General features: G+C 39.0%; 3 protein-coding genes and 1 long non-coding RNA gene across 6 annotated transcripts; 2 read left to right on the top strand and 2 right to left on the bottom strand.

The window, feature by feature from the left end:
* LOC126596045 (uncharacterized) lies at nucleotides 1-2052 on the top strand. Of its 3 annotated transcripts, none has more exons than XM_050262498.1 (2): nucleotides 1-100; nucleotides 167-2052. In XM_050262498.1, the coding sequence occupies exon 2, from the start codon at nucleotides 1258-1260 to the stop codon at nucleotides 2035-2037; it is 780 nt and encodes a 259-aa protein (XP_050118455.1). In that variant the 5' UTR covers nucleotides 1-100; nucleotides 167-1257; the 3' UTR covers nucleotides 2038-2052. The 3 variants fall into 3 exon arrangements, with proteins under 3 accessions (XP_050118455.1, XP_050118456.1, XP_050118457.1); XM_050262499.1 differs by having other exon boundaries at nucleotides 30-343; nucleotides 736-2052; XM_050262500.1 differs by having other exon boundaries at nucleotides 70-100; nucleotides 303-2052.
* A 10705-nt stretch (nucleotides 2053-12757) lies between these two features.
* LOC126596048 (uncharacterized) lies at nucleotides 12758-13496 on the top strand. Its single transcript, XR_007613811.1, has 2 exons — nucleotides 12758-13130; nucleotides 13276-13496. It is a non-coding gene; the product is annotated as an uncharacterized LOC126596048 (long non-coding RNA).
* Nucleotides 13497-16340: 2844 nt separating this feature from the next.
* Nucleotides 16341-19057, bottom strand: LOC126596041 (1-aminocyclopropane-1-carboxylate oxidase homolog 1-like). The gene is made up of 3 exons (XM_050262494.1): nucleotides 18342-19057; nucleotides 16920-17241; nucleotides 16341-16836 (listed from the first exon to the last, which is right to left on the bottom strand). Exons 1-3 carry the CDS (start codon nucleotides 18884-18886, stop codon nucleotides 16579-16581), a joined length of 1125 nt encoding a protein of 374 aa, XP_050118451.1. The 5' UTR covers nucleotides 18887-19057; the 3' UTR covers nucleotides 16341-16578.
* A 3448-nt stretch (nucleotides 19058-22505) lies between these two features.
* On the bottom strand, nucleotides 22506-23522 carry LOC126595316 (iron-sulfur cluster assembly protein 1-like). The gene is made up of 3 exons (XM_050261650.1): nucleotides 23370-23522; nucleotides 23014-23253; nucleotides 22506-22942 (listed from the first exon to the last, which is right to left on the bottom strand). The coding sequence occupies exons 1-3, from the start codon at nucleotides 23520-23522 to the stop codon at nucleotides 22538-22540; spliced, it is 798 nt and encodes a 265-aa protein (XP_050117607.1). The 3' UTR covers nucleotides 22506-22537.
* Nucleotides 23523-24571: the final 1049 nt, after the last annotated feature.

Raw genomic sequence — 24571 nt, 5'->3', positions numbered from 1 at the left:
GGTGTTTCGGCACCGGGTGTTTCCCAGCAATGGGGATAAGATACCGGAAAAATGGATGTTTTCAATTTTTGGTTGAACTTATCTACTAGAGGAAGATCAGGTGTTTGACTAAACACTCTTTTTGTAATAATGCTTTTACATGTTTTTAATTGCACTTTTTAAGCAGTATGAGAAATGTGGGAAGAATTGAAGAGAACATATTAGTGATCCTCAATTCTTCCAAACGAGGGAGACCAGGTTATTTAGGCTATTGCATTTGGTTCCCAACTCCTATACGTGTGTTGCTCATCGTGGAAGGAAAGATGGATGGAAAAGCCGAGCTCTCTCTCAAGCATGCAAGAAGGTTCGTCTTTGTCTCACCCTTCTCTCGCTCTCAAACCTCGACTTCTCTCCCTCTTAAACATCGACTTCTCTCTTTCATTTTCTTGTTGAAAACGATTGTTTCTTCAGTACTTTCACTCTGAAACTACAAACCATAATGTGTTCTTGCTGAAAATAGTGAATCTGGTGTCGATTCCAAGAAAAACTGAGCCCATAAAAGGTATTGTTTTCTGTGAGTTCTCAGTTGGAGTAATTTTGTGTTTTCAATATTATGTGTTTAGTTTAAAAATAGGTTTTGTGTTCAAATTTTGATTTTGTAATTTTGAGGGGTTTTGTTTCCAACCTCAGATTCTATATCTTTGTGTTTAATTTGGTTTTGTTTTCAGACTCGGGAGACTTTTTTTTTTCCTTAAGATTTTGGGGTTTTTGCTCTCTATACTAAAGGTAACATTGGCCTCGAGGTGACATCTATGAATCTGACATATTACTATTTAACTTTAATGGAAAGAATATTATGCTTAACTCCGCCTGTGTAAGTTTATCTTACATTGCCGGTCCCAAGCCCGGATAAAGGAGGAGGGGGAGGGCGTCAGGTAGTCGACAACCGGCACTCCTCGGTTACGTCGAATCCTTATGAAAATGAATCCAGAACGAAATCGCGCTAAAGCTAGGGCGTCACCCGTAAGTGGCGCGCTGTGTGGCCCGAGCACAGTGATAAGTGAGCAAGGGTTGTTGTATCTCCATCGGCACCCGGATGCAGTGTTAAATGAGTAAGGGGGCCATAGAAACTTCTTTTTGAACGACTCCACTCAAAGTTGTTTGGGAGCATATGCTCCTATCAACTTTACACAGGACACACAAAAGAAGTACTTTGATCATATTAGACGGGGGAGGGTGAAGAAGCTAGGACAGAAGGGTAGAGTTCAAAAGAGTAGAATGCGTTTAGGAACGTGGAATATAGGAACCTTAACGGGAAAATCTATGGAAGTAGTGGAAGTTATGGTGAGGAGAATGATAAATATTATGTGCCTACAAGAAACTAAGTGGGTTGGTCTTAAGGCAAAGGATCTAGAAAACTCAGGGTTTAAACTTTGGTATTCGGGCACAAATAGAACAAGAAACGGTGTTGGCATCATTGTGGACAAGACCTTGACACAAGATGTTGTAGATGTCAAGAGGGTAGGAGATAGAATCATGACAATCAAGATTGTAATAGGACAAGAACTCATCAATGTGATTAGTGCGTACGCGCCTCAAGTAGGGTTGGATACGAGTTCGAAGGAGAAATTTTGGGAAGACCTTAGAGACTTGGTGCAAGGAATTGCTCAGACGGAGAAGTTATTTATAGGAGGAGATTTAAATGGACACGTGGGCAGGGAGACAGGCAACTATGGAGGTTTTCATGGTGGCCATGGTTTTGGGGAGAGAAACGAGGATGGGGAAGCTATTTTGGATTTTGCAATGGCATATGATCTCTTCTTAGCCAACACCTTCTTTAAGAAGAGAGAAGAACATGTGATCACCTACAAGAGTGGGTCGTCAAAAACACAAATAGATTTTCTTCTAATGAGGAAATGGGATCGTATAACTTGTAAGGATTGCAAAGTTATACCGGAAGAGAGCTTGGCTAATCAACATCGCTTGTTGGTGATGGATGTACATATCAAAAGACTGAGAAAAAAGAACAAGACTTGGAAGTGCCCAAGGACTAGATGATGGAATCTAAAAAGAGAAAAACAAGCCATTTTCAAAGAGAAAGTAATCACTCAGTGTGTGTGGGATAGAGAAGGGGAAGCTAGCCAAATGTGAGATTCCATGACTAGTTGTATCCGAAAAGTAGTAAAAGAGGTATTAGGAGAGTCCAAGGGCTTTGCTCCACACCAAAAGGAATCTTGGTGGTGGAGTGAGGAGGTGTAAACAAAGGTGAAGGCTAAGAAGGAATGTTGTAAAGCCTTATACAAGGATAGGACCGATGAAAATGGTGAAAGGTATAGAAGAGCGAAGCAAGAGGCGAAGAAAGCTGTGAGAGAAGCTAAGTTAGCGGCTTATGACGATATGTATAAGCGACTAGATACCAAAGAAGGAGAGTTTGATATCTATAAACTAGCTAGAGCAAGGGAAAAGAAGACAAGAGACCTAAACCAAGTGAGGTGCATCAAGGATGAGGATGGAAAGGTTCTTGCTGCAGAGAACGCGGTCAAAGACAAATAGAGAAGTTATTTTCATAATCTTTTCAATGAAGGACATGAAAGGAGTATTTCTTTAGGGGAGTTGAGTAACTCAAAAGAGTGTAGAAACTACTCATTTTATCATCAAATCAGGAAGGAAGAAGTGGTTGTAGCTTTGAAGAAGATGAAGCATAGAAAAGCAGTGGGCCCAGACGATATACCGATCGAAGTGTGGAAAGTCTTAGGAGAGACAAGGATAGCATGGTTCATTGACCTTTTCAATAGGATTTTGAAAACGAAGAAGATGCCAAATGAGTGGCGAAAGAGCACTTTGGTGCCTATCTACAAGAATAAGGGCGACGTACAAAATTGCATGAACTATAGGGGTATTAAGCTAATGAGTCATCCAATGAAGCTTTGGGAGAGAGTCATTGAGCATAGATTGAGGCAAGAGACATGGGTTTCGAACAACCAATTCGGGTTCATGCCAGGGTGCTCAACCATGGAGGCAATCTATCTCTTACGAAGATTGATGGAAAGATATAGAGATGGGAAAAAGGATTTACACATGGTCTTTATAGATTTGGAAAAAGCGTATGATAGGGTCCCAAGAGACATTCTTTGGAGGATTTTAGAGAAGAAAGAAGTACGAGTAGCATATATCCAAGCTATAAAGGATATGTATGAAGGAGCAAAGACTACCGTAAAAACTCATGAAGGACAAACCGAAAGCTTACCCATAACTGTAGGATTACATCAAGGCTCATCCTTAAGTCCTTACCTTTTTGCGTTGGTAATGGATAAGTTAACAGGACATATTCAAGATGATATTCCTTGGTGTATGCTTTTCGCAGACGATATAGTGTTGATAGATGAAACTCAGGAAGGGGTAAATGCGAAGCTTAACCTTTGGAGAGAAGTGTTGGAATCTAAAGGTCTTCGCCTAAGCCGATTAAAGACAGAATATATGGAGTGCAAGTTCAGTGCAAATGGAGGCCAAAATGAGTTAGGGGTGAGGATCGGAGATCAGGAAATACCAAGAAGCGACCGTTTTCGTTACCTAGGATCTATCTTGCAAAAGAACGGAGAATTAGATGGAGATCTCAATCATAGAATACAAGCTGGATGGATGAAGTGGAAGAGTGCATCCGGCGTGTTGTGTGACCGTCGTATGCCACTGAAGCTTAAGGGAAAATTTTATAGGACGACAATAAGGCCGGCGATGCTGTATGGCACAGAATGTTGGGCGGTGAAACATCAACATGTACACAAAATAGGTGTAGCGGAGATGAGGATGCTTCGTTGGATGTGTGGGCACACGAGAAAGGATAAGATTAGGAATGAGGATATCCGAGGTAAAGTAGGAGTAGCTGAAATTGTAGGAAAGCTAAGAGAAAATCGGTTACGGTGGTTTGGACATGTGCAAAGAAGGCCTACTGACGCTCCGGTTAGAAGATGCGACTACGGGACAGAGGTTCAAGGCCGAAAAGGTAGAGGAAGACCTAGAAAAACTTTGGAAGAGACTCTAAGAAAAGACTTAGAGTACTTGGATCTAACGGAGGCCATGACACAGGACCGAGCACAATGACGTTATAAGATTCATATAGCCGACCCCACTCAGTGACTTGGATTTTTCAAGTCTCCAACCGAGAAGTTTTCCTCACTTGGGAAATTAAGGGAATACTACCTCAACCTACATGCTCCACTCACAAAGCTTCAACATATAAGCTTCAACAAAAGAAAAATTCAAAGAACTTATTGAAGAAGGCTTTGGTGTATTTAACACAATACGTTGAAATGAAGCAAAGTTTATTTATTGATATCTCCGATAAGTTACAAATATGTACATATACATGAGTCAAAATAAACAAAAAAGAGGGAGCCTTCACAAAGGTTGCTTAGGAGAAGTCTCAGCAGTCGGTAAAGCCCCAGAAAGAGAAGGCATCGGAGGAGGATCATTCAGAGCCTCAGTACTGAACAAAACCCTAGAAGGAGGAGACATCAGAGGTTGATCATTTGGAGTTTCATTACGCGGTACAGCCCCAGAAGACGAAGGCAATAAATGCCTTTGGAACAAACCCACAAACCTCTGATGATCAAGTAAAATCTGACCATCAGATTCCTTCATCTGGTCAAGCTTCCTCTTCATGTTTGTAGCATAGTCATGTGCGAGCCGGTGCAACTGTTTATTCTCATGCTTGAGCCCTCTAATCTCCTATTTGAGACTTATCACTTCAGCCGCCAATGATTCAACTTGGCGGGTTCGAGCAAATAGGCGTTGGGCCATATTAGACACAGAACCTGCACACTGAACACTGAGAGCCAGAGAATCCTTAACAGCCAACTCATTAGACCGTTTGGAAAGTAGTCTGTTATCTTTTGGGAGTGAGAAGGTTCTTGGCTACCACCGCATCGGTCATATCATTCTTCATCATGGAATCCCCAACGGTAAGAGGACCAGTAGGGGATAAGAATGATAGGCGCCATATGTTGTCTGGAGAATGCGTGGCTGCCTCTTCAACAAGGTTCAAGTCAAAACGACGGTCGGAGGGGCCATACATTTTCAAAGGTGTTGAAGAGAGAAGAGGTCGAACAAATCAAGATCTTAGAAGTGCAAGAAGGGAGCTTCTACTGGTGGAGATTCAAGTGTGTTTTAGAACTTAATGCTAGCCTCTATAAAAATCTGCACTCGACGGGGCTTCAGAAATCAAAGAGACGTTTGCTTTCTCAAAAGCTGGGCTGCTCAGAGACCACGAGGGCCGATCTCAGAAACCGAAGCCGCGTTTGCTTTCTCAAAAGCTGGGCTGTTCAAAGACCACGAAGGCCGATCCCAAAAATCGAAGAGGCGCTTGCTTTCTCAAAAGCTAGGCTACTCAGAAACCATGAGGGCCGATCTCAGAAATCGAAAAGGCACCTGTTTTTTCAGCCTTGTCAGCACCTATCACATGCACACTCAGCTTTGTGGAAATTACGAGCATTCTGTAGAAGATTTCTGGTGAAGTAGAAAGCACGTGAATCTTACTGTTCAATCATCCACTTTCCACACGCAACATCAGCTCATGGGTACCATAGATAACTTTGCCAAATATCTCTGACAAAGTTTAGACACGTGAAGCTTGCAGCTTCCACTACATCGCTATGACCAAGAAAGGTAAAAGAATAGCAAAGAAACAGCACTAACAAAGTTTAGACACATAAATTTTGAAGGTCTAGCTACCATATTATTACCCACAAGGGTAAAGGAACAGCACCACTGCTGGATAATTGGAAAGTCCTTGTGTGTCAACCTCTGTGCTTCGTGGCAAGGTAGACTAGCAAACATGCCCAACCTTTACTCACATTCAAGAAAACACTCCCAACAAGATTGCTTGCTCCAAATCGAAGAGGCACCGTCCTCCGAATCTCGAGAGCCAAACTCCCAACATGATTACTTTCTAAAAAATCAAAGAGACACCGCTCTCCGAATCTCGAGAGCCAGACTCCCAGCAGGATTACTTTCTCAAAAATCGAAAAGGCACCGTTCTCCAAATCTCGAGAACCAGATCCCCGACAGGATTGCTTGTTCAAAAACCAAAGAGGCACCACTTTCTCAACTTCGAGAGCCAGATCTCCTTGGATAAAGCTTGTCTGTAATCTTCACATGCAACATCAGCTTTCCAGATACTGAAGGAAAAAATTTGTCCTAGCTAAGAACAAGTAAGAACATTTGAATACATATGCAAACTATTAACACTTTAAAGTAGGCATGCATTCAAAAACAATTCATAAAACCCATGACTTTCAAAGCCTAGTATATGGTGAACCAATAAACTCTTTAACAACATTAAAGAGAAATAAAGATTTAGAGTTTCTTTACCCTTGAAGCTCATCCTTGTTTACACAAGGGATTCACCCAAGTGAAGGGTCTTCAAGTCACCTCCTAGCTCCTTGGATATTGCTTGTGATTTCCTTATCCTTTTGTGCTCATTTGGACTTTGTGGATGTAAGGAAAGGATCTCCAAAACACCAAAAGTTTGGTGTCTCTAAGTCTCCACACCAAGGGTTAAGTGTGAAGATGAAATGGATGACTTAGGGAAGAAGAGATTGCTAGATTAATCTCCCTAAGTGGCCGGCCTCTTTAGAGAGATAGAGAGAAAGTGTTTCACCTCATTTCACCAAGAAAAACCCTAATTAGAAATAAAGCTATAAAGTTCATTTTATACTTCATTTCAAGTGAGTGGCAAACTTGTAATTAATCCAAGCTTGCCCATTCACCCTAATGGCCGGCCGTATTAATGTTATTGGGCTATTTGCCCATTTTGTTTTAGTTTTCATACAACTTAAACATAATGGGCCTTTTGGACCAAAACGCTTTTGGGCCCCGAAACCCAAAACCAACATATAAGCCCAATACGAACCTTTCATAAAATTAATTAACTAATTAATTAATCTTGACCATTCTTCAATTAAACCATTTAATTGCATATCCATTTCATTTAATTTCTTCACTATCACCCTTACTCGATGTACGATCCATTAGGTTCCAATTAGCGAGGTAGTGGGCGATTGTTACTTTTAACGATCGATTGTGAATTGAAACCACATTTCAATTCTCCCTTTTATGATTAGTGTTGCCTAATCATTAGGGCTTCCACAAACCATGAGTGACACCTAGCAGTATGTCATGGTTACCCAAGCTAAGTAGAATTGGTTGGAGAACCTATCCAGTTACAACTACAATGCAATACGGTCATTTTCTAATACAATACTCTTAATCACATTGTTTGAATGATAGTTTGTTTCATGTCTACTATCCAATGCGATACTTCTCTATATAATTCCCTTGAATATGATTTGGAACAAACTTCCTAAGTCATATTCATTTGCTTTGGCTAAAGACTTTAGAATCATATCTTAGAGTATTTTCCTTCCACCATGGAAGGTTAGAGATCCCTTGTTGTGCATTCATATGCCTACACGACTAGATAGCTTGACCCCAACAATGCCGTGGACACTCCGATGGAATGCCGTTGACATGATCAAAGATCAAGGACCTAACCATTAGACATCTATGATGCCTCAGGTCAAAGGACTACTTTGCATATTGCAACTTTCGAGTTCTTACATGACATGTATGTTCGAACTCTTTTTTGATCGTTGTTCAGTGTACTCGATTACTCTTTCGAGCACCTATGTGTTTGTCTTAGTGTCCAACACCAAATGACTTGAGACTAGTCATACTCACGCTTGAGTCAACATAACACATACTAGCCTTAGCGGATTGTCAATGCCCAATCGGCAATCCTATGGCTAGGAACGTTTTAGGAATGAACATAAGAGAATGGTCTCGATAATCTAACTCACTTAGATCACTTGTCTCTTAGATAAAATACATCCATAGGATTCCCTTATTGTTTAAACACAAGATACAATAAATAGTGATTAACAATAAGCTTTGCCCTTCATTAAACATATAAAAGTTTAATACATTAAGTATTCCAAAAAGCTATTACATCAAATGAGTGGCTTTGTGGGCATACTTCCAACAGATACCACATACCACTTTTTCAAAGTGCTATGACAGAGTTAAAACACGTGAAGCTGGCAGCTCCCACTACTGTGCTATGACCAAGCAGGGTAAAAGAATAACATTACTACTTGTTGTTAGGGAGACTCCTATATATGTCGACCTTCATCCTCAATGGACAGGCATACTTGCAAAAATGCTCAACCTTTCCTCATATCTGAGAGGGCACTCCCAACGAAGCTTCTCAAAATACTCAGCTTTCTTTCCCCCTGATAATACCTCTGCAAACAAGCTACACCAGAGTAAGAATATCTCATATCATCAGGGTTAAAAGCAAGAGTATCCCATATCATGTTTTTTCCCTGTCTTTTCCTTTAGCTTTGTTCTTACCTGCAAGACAAGGAGAAAGAGAGCAATCAGTCAGCACTTGGAATCAAGCTTCTAGTTAGGAACTGACTGCCTGGAACCCCTTACCTGATTACTTACCTGGCATTGCTCTCGAGTACTCATCTTCAACATCTTATGCTTCCAGAGAAGATACTACATCCGCCTGAGGAACAGTTAGGGCAAGTGAGAAGGATACAAGGAAGCATGTGGAGACAAGCGTAACAGAACACATGCCAATACATCCACTATTTTGTCAACAGCAAAAGTATCCCATATCAGCAGGGTCGAACGTACTCTAGATTTGATGGACTTATTTTGACCCTCAAATTCTTCAGTCGGCCTTATACTCTGGAGGAAACCAGAAAACCCTCCAGCCCAGTTCAAGAATAAGCCTGTGGAAAGTTACTTCTTCAAAAGAAAAAGTATCTCATATCATCTCTTCTCCTTTTTCTTCTCTTTATCCTTCATGCTGCCTGCAAGATAGGGAGAATGAGAACAATCAACCGGAACTCGAAATCAAACTTCTGATCTGGGACTGATTGCTTGGAGCTCTGATTGCTTACCTTGTCTGTCACATCTTTCAGCAGATCCCCTAGCTAGGCGACTTGGGGGACTCATACTACATGGTTTGTATCGCGCTTGACCAAGCCTGAAACTACAAGTAAGCTTCACGTGAAATTGATACATTACCTTGTGCATCTCTACCAGTTAAAGACACCACCCCTGGATGGAGGAAGAGTACTTCCAGAGAAGATGCCACACCTACCTATGAGACAGATAAGGCAAGTGAAGACGATACCACACTTCGGTACTTAGAAGTTTCGTGATTACGAGATCATTCTCCCACAATATTTCCTAATGTCATTTGTACTAAATCATTCACTTGTACTCACTAAAGGAGAGCTTGAACCTATGTACTTACGTAAACCCTGCACATTTAATGAGAACTCCTCTACTCCGTGCACGTAGCCAATCTGGGTGAACCACGTACATCTTGTGTTTGCTTTCCTGTCTCTATCCATTTACATACTTATCCATACTAATGACTAGAGCAATCTAGGGAAGATCACAAACTTAATTTTTTCTGTTGTACCAAAGTCCTCACTAATTTTGTGCATCAACAATCCTTAAGTCCTTACCTTTTTGCGTTGGTAATGGATGAGTTAACAGGACATATTTAAGATGATATTCCTTGGTGTATGCTTTTCGCAAACGATATAGTGTTGATAAATGAAACTCAGGAAGGGGTAAATGCGAAGCTTAACCTCTGGAGAGAAATGTTGAAATCTAAAGGTCTTCGCCTAAGCCGATCAAAGACAAAATATATGGAGTGCAAGTTTAGTGCAAATGGAGGCCAAAATGAGTTAGGGGTGAGGATTAGAGATTAGGAAATACCAAAGAGCGACCGTTTTCGCTACCTAGGATCTATCTTGCAAAAGAACGGAGAATTAGATGGAGATCTCAACCATAGAATACCAACTGGATGGATGAAGTGGAAGAGTGTATCCGGCATGTTGTGTGACCGTCGTAGGCCACTGAAGCTCAAGGGAAAATTTTATAGGACGGCAATAAGGCCGGCGATGCTGTATGGCATAGAATGTTGGGCGGTAAAACATCAACACGTACACAAAATGGGTGTAGCGGAGATGAGGATGCTTCGTTGGATGTGTGGGCACATGAGAAAGGATAAGATTAGGAATAAGGATATCCGAGGTAAAGTAGGAGTACACGAAATTGAAGGAAAGATGAGAGAAAATCAGTTACGGTGGTTTGGACATGTGCAAAGAATGCCTACTGACGCTCCGGTTCGAAGATGTGACTACGGGACAGAGGTTCAAGGCCGAAGGGGTAGAGGAAGACCTAGGAAAACTTTGGAAGAGACCCTAAGAAAAGACTTAGAGTACTTGGATCTAACGGAGGACATGACACAAAACCGAGCGCAATGGCATTCTAGGATTCATATAACCGACCCCACTTAGTAGGAAAAAGCTTTGTTGTTGTTATTGTGAAAGAATATTATGCTTGGTCCATAGGAAAAACTAAATGGAAACAAAATCCCAGAGTTAATCAAACAATATCCAACACTTTGCACAATAAACACACAAAGAAACCCCAATTAGTCTAACGAATCAAAATTTCAAAAAAATGAAGACTATTTCATTAGTCTAACAAAGCAAAAGCTCATTACTAAACTGGAACTTGATCAAATCGCAACACAAAAATCAAATTAAAATGATTTATTAATTTGAGCAGTTTCCTAGCAACATGAACAGAAGCTGATTACCCAAACACTTAGAAAACAGACAATCAGCATAATTAAAAATTACTTAAACAATTAATCCCAATTCAAAACCCTAGATTATGGATCCAAACCAAACTTATTCATTCATTATATTGTATCATCCAATGAAATCAACAGGAACCACCTCAAAAACAAACAAATCAACCTTCAAGCCCCGTAAAAACCAAAACCCAGAAAAAGTTACAGCAGAAAAATGTAAAGATCAAAACTTTGAGAGCAAAACTTAGGTTTTAAGGAGAACATGGCAGATTAGAACCAGATTATCGATTGCAGAGGATTAGATAATATTGTGAAAAAAAAAATGAAATTGGAATTGGATGCAGAGATAGAACCTGGAGATGTAGAGCTTTGAGTTCCACTCCGTGGGGAAGAGAAAAGAGAGGCTACGGGGGAGGATGAGGAGGAAGGTTGTGAGATACCTAGGAGATGCAAGCGGTAGAGAATAGGGAAAGAAGATGATAGGGTTTTGTTCTGTGATTTGGATGGTGTAAATATTAAAAAAGATAAGGGGCATTTTTGTCTTAAAATTTTATAATTTTGTGATCCACGGGCTTAGAACGAGTCGTTCTAGGGGGGAGAGGTGGAACGAAAATCAGTCAAATTTCGTCTTGTGGGACAGCGCGTTCCACGATTTATGGGCTCATGATAGGAACATATTTATGCGACTTAGTTAGCTTGTTCTTATGCATTTGTGTTGTTATTTCTTAGTTAATTATGTATTTTAAGCTATTTTTGTGTGTTTGTAGGTCATAATAACAAAGTTGGCAAGAAAGTGCATTTTGGAGCATTTTAGAGCATTTTTGAGCCAAGATTGGATAGTGCAAGCATGGAGACATGAGGATGGACGTTTTTGAAGATTTGAAGGCTAGAAATCAACATGTGTGTGTGCGCAAGTGTGTTGACCTACAACTCCAAACATCCATCCACTACACCTATTACATCCACTCATTACTAAACATCCACCCACTACACCCATTACATCCACTCATTACCAAACACTCATCCACTACACCCATTACATCCACTCATTACCAAACATCCACCCACTACACCCATTACATCCACTCATTACCACAACACTCACCCACTACACCCATTACATCCACTCATTACAACTCCATACACTCCTCTCCCTAGCCTATAAATACATCCACCCTTCACCATAATTTAAGGGGCCATCATCCAAAGACACCACATCATCTACACAACTTTCCACCCTTCACCATAACTCACCTATATCCATCCACCACCACAAGAGACCATTCATTCACCACTCACACCTTGGTGCCGCATATTTGCAAGGAAGAAGGATTGCTTGGAGTTGTGCCAGTCATTCAATTTGGATTGCTGGAGCATTCTAGGTGTATTCTACTTTGGTTTTCAATGTTTAATTTCAATTGTTTCTGTTTAATTGCAAGTATGAGGAACTAAACCTCTTTTGGCTAGAGGAGAATTCGAAACCATGAATATATTTGCAATATGAATTGATTTCTTCCAATTGTGATTTGATAAGTTGTGATTGCAATTCAATTATCTATTTTATTCATAACGGATTTGTGTATGTTTATTAAGGATGCATACTTAGTTTTCATGCATGAATTTGATGCTAGGATATAAATAAGTTTCACCTAATCGTTACAAGTTTATATTCATGAGTAGTGAAGGTTGCTTGTCACAATCGCGTTAATTGAATTCTTGGCAAACATATCATGCATTCATAGTTACAATTGCCTCGTCAACGCTTATGATTTTCATGGAACTTAATGATCTTTAATTGTATCTCTATTATGCATTCATATAGGGGACTTTTAGAGAATGATTTGGGTTGTCGCATGCATTCATCCAATTCAATGAGTAAAGGAAAATCTGAGGGTTAATTTGTGCATCACGGTTAATCTGGGGTGTTGAGCATCATAGTTTATTGAAAAGCAATTAGAGATTGATTTGTATGCAAGTGTGTCATGTGTGGAGAAAGACCTTCTAGCTAGCCCATCATCCATCCAAAACAACCAATTTCATGCAAATCTGTTTAGTTCTAGTTTTTGTTTTGTTTTACTTTATTTTCGTCCAAAACCCAATGCCCATTTACTTTAGTGTGTCTAATTAGTTAGAATCTGTTTTAGTTTGTGTTTTTAAGTGTTTTGAGTCTATAGAGTCTAGTTAAGTGTTTTTAAGTTTCTTTTTGTAAGTCAGTTTAGTTTAGATTAGCAATCCCTCCTAATCCCCGGTCCAGAACGATCCCTACTTATACATATGCTACAATTGTCAAAAGAGGGTTTAATTTGAGTGCTTAACTCTCATCGCATCAGCTCACCAAATGTGGGATGAAATGTCTCGTCTCACTGCGTTTCGTCCCGTCCCACATACCAAACGGTACCTTAGATACATACGAACAGTCATTCGTGATTGATTTTGCCAAGTATAAACATTTGAATTGAACCATAAGGTAATCGTGTTGTAATTAGTGACTCGAATTATTTTGCTTCTGTCATCAAATTATGTAGCAGTAGCCTAATATAAACATTTGAAATAACATTGCTTGAAAGAGCGGTTTTAATCCGAACTCAATTCTTTTCAAGGACATATTGTAGGTTGATTCACATTCTGGGATGTAATATAGTTGGCGTGTTGGGGCTGATCGTGGAGATTCCGTTTATACTGTAATTGATGTTGTAAAGAGTCCCTATATGCTGCTTAAAGGCTGGTATCGACTGAATCATGATCTGATTACTCGAGAAGGTCCATTTCTTGAAATAGCTTGCATCCTTATTGCTAGTTTGACAATCATTATGTGGCTAATTGTGGTTGTTTATAGTATCGTGTTGGCAGTTTTCATGAACATTTTAATTGGATTGTATGCATCTGTTGTACTATATCAGGTTTGCTTACACCAGACTATAATCATTGTAATCTGCTTGGCCTTTCATGATAAGTAAAATTATACATTTTTTAACCGTTTGGACATGCATGAGAGATCTTAGGAAAGGTGTGGTACATGATTGCAAGGATCGGCTGTATCTTCAAGAGGGATCAATCTTTCCAAAGTTAATGACTTTCCTGCTTATGAAATACTGTTCCTTAAGCTCATTAAGTTTTACCGCAGCAAGCCACTTTCTGAGTAGACTTTCTTCTTATCTATCTTATATTTTGGTTATTTCCATCAATCAGTAACTTTGTTTTATGTCTGACAGCTTCAATCCTCTTGATTCCCATGTATGACTTGAATCCTATAAAATTGGCCATTGGGAATGAAAAGTTGGTTCATTGCTGTATTTTTACCCTTTTTAGTTGTATCATGTGAAATTAAGTGTTTCTTTGGAATATATATTTTTTTTTCAGAAATATGTTTTGATGAGCTTAGATTCCTAAAAGGTTCGATATTAAAATGACATCAGTATGCACAATGAATGATTCGAGAGGTCTCAATTGAGTTTTATTGATATTAATAACAAAAAACCTTGATATTTTAGAATAACTAGCGACAATGAACGGTTCGATATTAAACTGTTCAAATTCATGGATTTGGATAAGAAACTAAGAAATCTTGATATTTTCTTTTAGTTTTAAGAGCTGAAATGGACATGCATGTGCTTTTCTTTGTGAGATATAAGAAATTGAGAAATTTTTTGTTTATCATTCTAGAGTTGGAGGTGACAGAAATAAGAGAATTAATAATTTTAATTAATTTGATAAATTAAGAATACAGAGGTAGCGATCTACACAAAAATATATGTTAATAAATTGGTTAATGGGTTTTCAATTCCGTGTTATTATTGGCTCTGATGCTTTTGTTTGACTTATGTGTATGATAGAATTGATATGTTCTGTGTATGCGAGCTTGCTTAAAATATAGCTAGGAAACATCTTTCCATTTTTTGGAATACTCTGAAGGATAGCTAGGAAACATCTTTCCTTTTTTATTTGGGAAAACATTTATGTCCTACACTGTTAACTTTCTTTAATGCTTGCTCTAGATTTTACAGGTTCTTTTTAAAATTTGACACTAAATTGCTTTTCTTGTCTTGGGGTGCAAGGAAACAGAGGAAGAGAAAGAATCGAAGTCTGGATTTATCAAATACTTTGTAAATATTCCATGCATTTTGTAGCTGGAATCTTTTGGTAAATACTTAACCTTTTAATCAAGGCCTATATATGCCAATAGGTTTTGTAAGTGGCATCAAATAATAATTGCTTTTTTCTTGGTAAGTACCTAAATGTTTACACTTTCAGCTTAACAGAAAATGATAAATTGAGACAAACTTGGAACCTAATAATCAATATTAGCAAACCCACAAACTTATTTCATGACTACCATGATATTGTTTCAATATTCTACTTTTGCTTGCAATTTTGTTCTCTCTAGGACATCAAAGTGCATTTTTGGTTTTTAAGTTTCACCGCCAAATACCAACTGTTTGATTGTGATCTCTCTGTGAGATTGGATATATGATTTAAAAATTATGCTAATAAATGTTAATTTTGATTTCAATTGTTTTTTCAATCATGTAGGGAGACACAATCCAAGCGATTGTAAAAGATGTCGACTACGCTTTACTTGATCAAAAAATAGAAACTACATGTGTGTATTATGAGAAGAAGCAGAGAGCAATCTGTCTCAGTTTTGGAATGTATTGGAATCAAAGAAGCTAACTCAAGGTGCTAACTTTGAATTTTCCTGAAATATCTCTTTTTTTTATTAATTATTTTAGACGTAGGAAATCTCCATGTTTTATCTGGTAGTTGAAAATATACATTTGGGACTTCTTCCATTTAGTTATTTGGGAGTTTGAATTTATAAATGTAGATTTGTGTTTGTTTGCCCAGCTGCTATTTCAAAGTTGGAGGTGGCATTGTGGATTAATAATAGGAAATATGATGCTATGTGGTGCTGGGAAATGCTTAAACTGCTTGTGCATTATGCACTCCGGACCAGAATGAGCCAAAGGTTCTAAAACGTGTTGCAGTGCTTCCAGAAGGCTTTCAATGAGGTACTTCCACTTACAAATCTCAAAGAAACCATATTGTTTTTTCAACCTTCGATGTGTAATAAGGAGGGTAGTGAGATTGATTGCATAATTTGTAATTTGGGTTTAGTGACTTATAAAATTGCAATTTCAAAGATCTTAAATTACAGCTTAGTTATCCATTTTTGAAATTCTTGTGCAGAGTAATTGATAGATGTAATGCTATTTGAAAATTGTTATTACTGTGATTGTGCATTGCTTACTGTGTATTTGCTTAGCTTAATTATAAATTACGGGTGGCTGAAAGTTCGAATTTTACTCATGCAGTTTGTGCAGAGAAGAGTATCTCATTACAAGGAACTCAATCCAACAAGATATTTACTACTTTTAAAAGCATTTTGTGAACTCCAAGCTCAAGTCAATCCTTAATTTTCATCTACTTTTTATTTCTTTATGTCTATGTGATTTACATGGTTTGTAACCATTAAATCACCCAACTTTATATTTACAATTGTGTTTCTGATTGTTGATATCAATTAAATACAATTATTCAGGTTATTAGATTTTATGCTATATGTTAAACATATTCATTTTAATAATTACCACTTGCTTTGATGCATTGAAAATGCTAATTCTGTGACAAGAAAATAATCTTATTTTCTGTTTAATAAAACTCATAATTAGAGAAACTGTTAGAAGATAATGATGCATAATTATTCATGCAATTTGTAATCCTGCAGCAACGCGCTGACATTACTAGCTAGTAATAATCTAAAATACAAGCAAGACCATTGCTGGAAAGAAACCCAAATCCACAAAATCTAGACCATACATGTTTTCATCTTAAGCACATATACACGCTCTACATAAACACAAGATATCGATTCATTGGTAAATAAACTAAACCATGTATGTACTCATAGCCAAACTTCATATCTTAAGATATTCCAATGCAGAGATCCCGTTGAGCCCTTTGCTGTAGTAGTGTGCAACAAAATCTTTCACTGTGGTTTCTCGGTAAACTGGGGGATTTTCTTCCGATAACAACTCCTTGATTGGCGCATATAGTCTCGAGGAATTTTCCGGCTGAAGATGTTGTCTGAAAAAACATGCCACCGAAATTCTCGGGCCTACGTTTTTGGCCAACACCCTGTGGTTGGCACTTATAAACTTGTCATTTGAGATTAGCTGCACCAATTAAAGCACATAAGTACTGATTATAAAGTTAAACACTACATAACAATATCCTGCAATCCATTTAGTTAACTTGCCTGTGACATGTCTCCGAGATTTATAACTAGAGCTCCATGAATTGGGGTAACATCAACCCACTGGTTTTCATGAAGGACTTGGAGGCCGCCGATTTGGTCTTGTAGGAGCACAGTGAGGAAGCTACTATCAGTATGTTGACTTGTCCCCATTGTCAACTCTGGTTCTGGGCATGTTGGGTAGTAATGGCCAAATAAAACTAGTCCCTCTGCGCAGCCTAATTCCTTCAAGTGGTTGGGGTTGAGGCCAAGGGCTTGAGACAGCAATTCAAATAAAGCGCCTCCAAAAGCCTTTACTTTCTCAGAATAATCAATCACTACATCCCTGCAATTTCGTCATTTGTTAATCTTTATAAAGAATTAATATTTCTTTCCCATAAATTGTTAATGGCAATTCTACGCAAAGTTTTCTCTCAAGTGTGAGTGGAGGAAAGTTGATTGTCAATCGACAATGGGCGTGTCACAGTGAGACCCACGCCCACCGACCGCACACCATAACTTTCATGGGCGAAGACTTTAATCAACTGCTTAATGATCAAAACCAAATGTTTCTTGAACTACCACCAAAGTATGACTTTATGTTTTTGCAACGGTTATCATTTTTTCCATTAACTTTCATTATGCGTGTCTGTTTGGGTTTGAAATACAGTTTGGGTCGACAATGAGTATCCGAGTTAAAAAGGGGATGATTGCAGGCCAGCGGGCTTATAGCCTAAGAGAGTCCTAATTTGACGCCCCTATAGGAGTAGGACTGTTAGAGTATCAAGCCTAGGCGTGGTTCGGTCGAGTCCTAAGTGAATTAAAATTGTCAAGGATCATGATGAATTCTAGTAAGTTGTGAATTATTCTAATAGGTCAGAACTTTGCTGTGATTTAGGCAACCTTGTCTTCACGTTCTAGAATCCAAGGCCGAGACGTATTCCTTCCTTGACCGTACTCGTTCAAGTGCAGAAGTTAGCAAGGCATTTGACACCATCACCACATCTATTCTACTTGTTTAACCGAGCTCGTTCACTATTTGGCACACCCACATTCACTAGCAGGACATAATTAACTTAATAGTTATTTGGCCTGCATTCCACGTAAGCTTTATAATTTTTGGAGTCAACAATTTCACATTATCTCGTTTCGACAACTATGTCCATGAATTGTTAGCTTTTGCTCTACCATCAACGTCAACAACAGTTAGTTGGCCTGAACAAATTGTTAGACGAACCGAGGTAATGCGAGAAACAGTAAATCTAAAAAGAAAGTAATACAGTAGCAAAAGCAGAAATTAAAATGGTAACTAAAGTTTTTTTCACGGGTTGATAAGGATTAATTTTTAATTAAAATCTAGCATGTTTTGTCCTATAGCGTAAATTTGGATCTCAAATTAATAACACAGGAATTGATCACCGTCGAATAATTTTCACAGATACATACCTGCAAACTGAAGGCAACTCACCAAGATCGGGAGCTCGAGGAGCCATAACACAAGACAAAGTATCCCTCCAATTAGCAGCTGGAGCTTGGTAAAGATCAAAGTTTGTATTATAATAAACCTTCTTTGCATAGTCGCGTGAGTAAATTTCCTCCTTCACTACTTGATCTTGTTCATGAAATCTTCTTATCCCATCAATCATCTCCTCCAGAACATGGACTGGAACCCCATGGTCGACCACCTGGAAAAACCCCCACTTTTCGCAAGCATGCCGGACTTGATCAATCACCTGCCTGCGTTGACTTGCATCTTCTTCTCCGCTGACGATGCCTTTTAAGCTTATGACTGGGGTGCTGAAACTGGAGTCATCACAGCTGGGACTATGGCCAATGGGGTGGTGGTTGTTGATGATCTTGTTCTGCTCATGAATGAAAATTCTTGGGATTTTAGCCAAACCAGCATCTACAAGTCCCTTGACACCAGCTTTTGAATCATCGAAAGCCTTTAATTCAGTTTTCCTGTCATACTTGGAGCTCGTGACCTCCATTGTTTGTTTTGTTTTGTTTTGTTTCCAGGGACCAGGAGTATATCCTTTGTAGACTGAATGGCTTTCAGAATTTTTAAGGTCGAGATATATATGACGTTTTCCACCTGCCCCTTAGTTTGCGTGGGGCCGATCACATCATATGATGGCTGTATTGGAAAGTTGAATTTAGCAAGGCCGAACTCGTATCACAAGGCTTTAGCTCATCATGGCCCAGTTTTTCATGGTCTATCATGGCCCCTGTAGGGCGTGGGCTCCTTCGACTCATCCCCACTTTCACTCGAAACTTTAAAAAATAAAGATATCAAATTATTAGTTTTGCATTGAAGATTTGACTCTATGAAAAGTAACAATCGAAGTTTTTCAAAAAAATTCTAACATTGTGAACAGAAATGTTTCACAAAGTCATAGGTTTTTTTTGTTTTTTAAATTTGACACAACATTGGATATTAGACATCTAACGTACAAATACGCTAGCATTTCTTCTTAAGATGTCAGTAGTTGTCGTAACAAATTAGAAACAAACCAAAAGTCACGAGTTGTTCTTGTGGTTTTACTACGATAAGTAAAAAACAACATTCTAGAGACAACCCAATGGCTTAATACAACTGTTTATCCTAAAAATCAGTTGCATTATTGTTTAAACATTTTACATATGTTTTTCTTTTTTCTTCTTTAGCAAGGGTTTATTTTTTTTTCTTGACTAGTTGTAACCTTCTTTTTTCCATAACGTTGAAATTTCTCAAGAAAATAAAGAAGTAATGAAGATAAAAAAATAATATTTTTCTCGTCTCTAGAAGATCACCAATGTCGATCACAGCCCCAGGGACAGGCCGGGGAACATCAATACACTTGTTGTGATGAAGAACTTGGAGACCACCAACCAATATGATCTTGAGTCAACTATTCAGAGTTCTGACAAATAGTATTAGATACGGCCATGTGATGGTTGATTATACTTCGACCTGGTCCATAGTAGAAAATCAGTCTTATTATAATTAGGTAAGCAACAATATCATACTTGGACGGCAAAAATGCTCACAATCAGATGATTATATTATGGTTAAAGTAAATTTGAAATAGATCCAATTTTTAGTAATTTTTGACTTTTGAAATAGATTTAATTTTTAGTTATTTTGGATCCATATTGAAATACCCCAAAATAATAAATTTGTTGTTGCTAACGTGTGCTTTTCAAATTGGCATGAGATATTATATATAAAGATTTGAAGATCTGATGCTCCTATTACTTTATAGATAGGAGCAAGAAATACTTTATAAATTGACAGGAACACGGACTACTTAGCACCACATGGTGACTGCAAGTTTAGGTCGAAACGATATCTTTTTCAAACATCATGGATAGTTTCATTGTAAGCCTCAAGGTTCTAAAAGATGCTAATCACTAGTCGGCCAGCGGGTATGGGTCAAGTGTCTGGGCGGCTAGGCAGGGCCTAGACGAATTTATGTAGATTTATTATATATCTTGTAAATAAGTGCCTATTTACACTTAAAAAAAACTATACTTGTATGGATTAAAAGAATGATAAAATGTAAAAATAGAAGTAAAAGAATACATAAATTACATATATATGCATTTCAAGGATTCAATTATGTTGATGCACAAAACCAGAGGTCTTGGAACAAAGTAAATCCGACCGTGAATCTGCAAGAAATGTAAATAACACAAGATGTATTGTGGTTCACCCCAAGGTTTGGGCTACGTCCACACTGATTATATTTTTGAGGGAGAGAGAGCTTTGAATGAGAGTGAGAGCTTTGAGAGGATGATGAGGGCTTAAGAAATGGCCTCTTTCCAATTGTGAGGGTGAGGGGTCCTTTTATAGAATAAGGACTCCTCACTTATTACATATTTGCCCCTTCCTTTATCACATAATTACATTTAAGTCCCCTGAGTATTTGTACGAAATCTAAATACGAGGCCCTAAATATGGTATAAACAGTAGTCAAGAGAGTCTTTTGGCTAGAGACTTGAAATTTAGTCCATGTGTGGGTCGAAGTAACTAGATGTTGTCTTGAACTGATGCTCGATATGAGGTGGTGCTCAATCTGAAATGATGCTCAACTAGAAGTAGCACACGCTGCGAGGCTGCTCGGCCGGTGGCTTATGTTGCCTTGGTTGGCTCAGCTTTGTGGCGTTTGAAGGTGAGGGAGTCCCTTTTATAGAATAAGGGCTCACTCCTCAATACATGAATGATGGGTTAGGAGTGATGCTCGCGGGGAGGCGGTTGCTCAGTTGGCGGCGATGCTCTCTAACGAAGGTGAATGAGTCCCTTTTATAAAATAAGGGTTCGTTCCTCAGTACATAAATAATGGGTTAGGAGTGATGCTCGTGGCGAGGCGGTTGGTCAGCCGGCAGCGATGCTTTTTAACGAAGGTGAGGGAGTCCCTTTTATAAAATAAGGGCTCGCTCCTCAATACATAAGTGATGGGCTAAGTCTCCCCAAGTATTTTTCATGAGTGCTCTCTAATGAAAGTGAGAGAGTCCCTTTTATTGAATAAGGGCTCGCTCCTCAGTACATAGATAATGGGCTAAGTCTCCCAAGTATTTTCATGAGGCATAGTTGAGGCTCAATATATGGTACATAATGTAGTCCCCCAAGTCTTTGGTCAATAGAGTCTGTTGGCTGGAGACTTCAAATTGAATCCATGTATGGGTCGAAGTGGCGGTTGTTCGGAGGTGGTATTTGTATACCCTGCATTGAAGCTTTGTAAGTGAAGCTTTACAAGTGAAGCTTTGAAGCTGGAGCTCTGTAAATGAAGCTTTTGAAGCTAGAGTTTTTGTAAATGAAGCTTTTGAAGCTAGAGCTTTTGTAAATTGAGCTTTTGAAGCTGATTGACATGAGTGATGCTCATTAATGTTTATGTTGATTGACATGAGTGATGCTCATGGATGTTGTCATGAGTGATGCTCATGAATGTTAACATGAGTGATGCTTATGAATGTTGACATGAATAATGGTCATGAATGTTATGTATTATTGTCATGAGTGATGCTCATGAATGTTTATGTATGAATGACATGAGTAATGCTCATGTATAATTTGGAGTACTGGGCGTACTTTTGATCACTTGGTTGGTGGCATGAAGGAGAGTATGGGTAGTACAATTCATCACCTAGTTGGTGGTAATAACAGCAGGTTGCCGAATAATTTTGGAGTACTGGGCGTACTTTTGATCACCTGGTTGGAGTTATTTTGGGCTTATGGGCCTTCGCCCTCTACACAACATTCCAGCCCATTTATTTTGGGCTTTGCAGTTTTTTTTTATTTTTTTTTATTTTTTTATTACCTTCTGATGGGGTTTTTACAGATGTCTCCGAAAGATAAGAAAAATAAATTACATCGATTAAAAACAAGAAAAGTAAATCTCATCATTCTGGTGAGGTATTTATTCCTCGCTTTTGCTTTCTGCCTTTTCTTTTCTCTTTCTCTTTTGCTTTCTCTTTTGCACCGCACTCTTTTAGTCTCTGTCTCTGCTTTGCATGTGCATCCAAGGTCATTTTTTGCTTTTCTCAGAAAATGATTTCACATGGCTGTGACTGCTCCTTCCTTTCATGAGAACAGCCGGTGGGCTCCATCAGTTATGTCTTGCTCTTTGTAAATTTCATCATCATTTCACATGAGAGAAGAATCAAGCATTGACAGCCTTCTCCGCAGGAGATGCCTCTATACTGCCAGTTTTTTTTTTGGTTTGCTTGGCTTGATAGTCTTTAACAGCTGCCTTAATGGCATCCTTGGCGAGCATGCTGTAGTGAAGCTTCACTGGAGGAAACAAAAGATGTTTCGCAATCTCTGTGTTCTTAATCGTCAAGACTTCCTCCATTTGTTTCCCCTTCACCCATTCCGTAGCGACAGAAGAAGAAGCAATGGCCGATCCACACCCAAAGGTCTTGAAGCAAGCATCATCAATCTTTCCTGTGCTGTCATCGACCTTAATTTGGAGCTTCATCACGTTGCCACAAGCTGGAACGCCAACGAGCCCCGTGCCAATCGTCGGGTCATTCTTGTCGAAAGTTCCGACGTTGCGGTGGTTTCTCTAAACCTTGTCCTGCAATTGCTTGACCTTGTCACGAGTGCCAGCGCCGTTGAGTCCTGATCGCGGCGAACCCACGTCCCTATGTACTCGGTCAAACACCTCTTAGTCCTCCTGATTGTGCCAGCGCTGTTCATACCCTTTGCTTTTCTAGCAATCTTGAGGATCTCTAACCTGTGTTTGGCTATGGAAATTCTCGTGCTTTGAAGAAACTCATGGTTGAAGTAGAAAATGTCCTCGTCTTCTAGCTTATTGTGTGTAAAAGCAAAGCCGTACTCGTACACAAGCGACGACTCTAGGCCGGTTTTCGACAACTATGAGAACCAGTCCATAGATTCCAATGATGGAGGATGGCATGCATTGCAACAGCCTGTTGGGAGAAAGTTGGACGATGAGGGTGTTGCCTGTGGTGGTCTTCGTGAGTTACTACCATGCATTGCAAATCACGTGCAGTTGGCATGGATCTCGCTCTGTGACATGGATCTCTCTTCGCTATCGTTGGATCCTCGTTGAGGAAGAGGGGTGGTGTTTGAAGCGGACCTAGGGCGGCGAGCCCAGAGGGAAGCGAGGTTGTAGTTGGCATGTCCAGTATGTGTGTGTTATGGGTTTGGCTTTGGATCTTAGGTTTTTACATATTCACGGTTGAAGTGAAAAAATGAAAGAGAACTGACACAGCTTTTAGTGTCGTTTCCCACAGAGGATGCCAAATGTTGATGCACAAAACCGGAGGTTTTGGAACAACGTAAATCCGACCGTGAATCTGCAAGAAATGTAAATAACACAAGATGTATCGTGGTTCACCCCAAGGTTTGGGCTACGTCCACGCTGATTATATTTCTGAGGGAGAGAGAGCTCTAAATGAGAGTGAGAGCTTTGAGAGGATGAGGAGGGCTTAAGAAATGGCCTCTTTCCAATTGTGAAGGTGATGGGTCCTTTTATAGAATAAGGACTCCTCACTTATTACATATTTGCCCCTTCCTTGATTACATAATTACATTTAATTCCCCAGAGTATTTGTTCGAGATCTAAATACGAGGCCCTAAATATGGTATAAACAAATTCAATGGTCGTTGGCGTAAGAATGGCCAGTGTATATGCATTTATGCAGCTATTAAACGTGTAGTCGCTTAAAGGTGAGAGCACCTTAAGATATCTTTGGGGGTTCTGCGTAAATAGTTGAAGATGTCTTTTCCGTTCAACACTTCTTTTGATCATGGCTTTTAACCGACCACCAAATACTTTTATTATTATATCTTCTCCATGACCAAAATACTGACGATGACAGCTACCAGCCTTCGTGGCCCATCATCTCAAGATGGGGAAAAGCAAAAGCAGAGATAAGATTTTTTTTCTTCTTATTATTCATTCTATTAATCATTCCTTGTTTGCCATCTACAAAAGGGAAAAGAAAAAGAAAAAGCAGAAAGCAAAAGAAGATAAAAAGAAGCAGACATAATTGCGGTGGTGATGGCATGCAGAAGAGGGAATTATAGGCATAACCGATTGAGCAGAGGGTCGGATTTATTTTTGAATGATGTAATTTATTTTTCATATCTTTCGGAGATATCTGTATAACCCCATCAGAGGGTAATTAAAAAAAAAAGGCAAGCCCAAAATAATGGGCTGGAATGT

The sequence above is a fragment of the Malus sylvestris genome, chromosome 13 (assembly GCF_916048215.2).
Source record: "Malus sylvestris chromosome 13, drMalSylv7.2, whole genome shotgun sequence".
NCBI lineage: Eukaryota > Viridiplantae > Streptophyta > Magnoliopsida > Rosales > Rosaceae > Malus > Malus sylvestris.
This window is presented reverse-complemented; position numbering and strand designations above follow the sequence as displayed.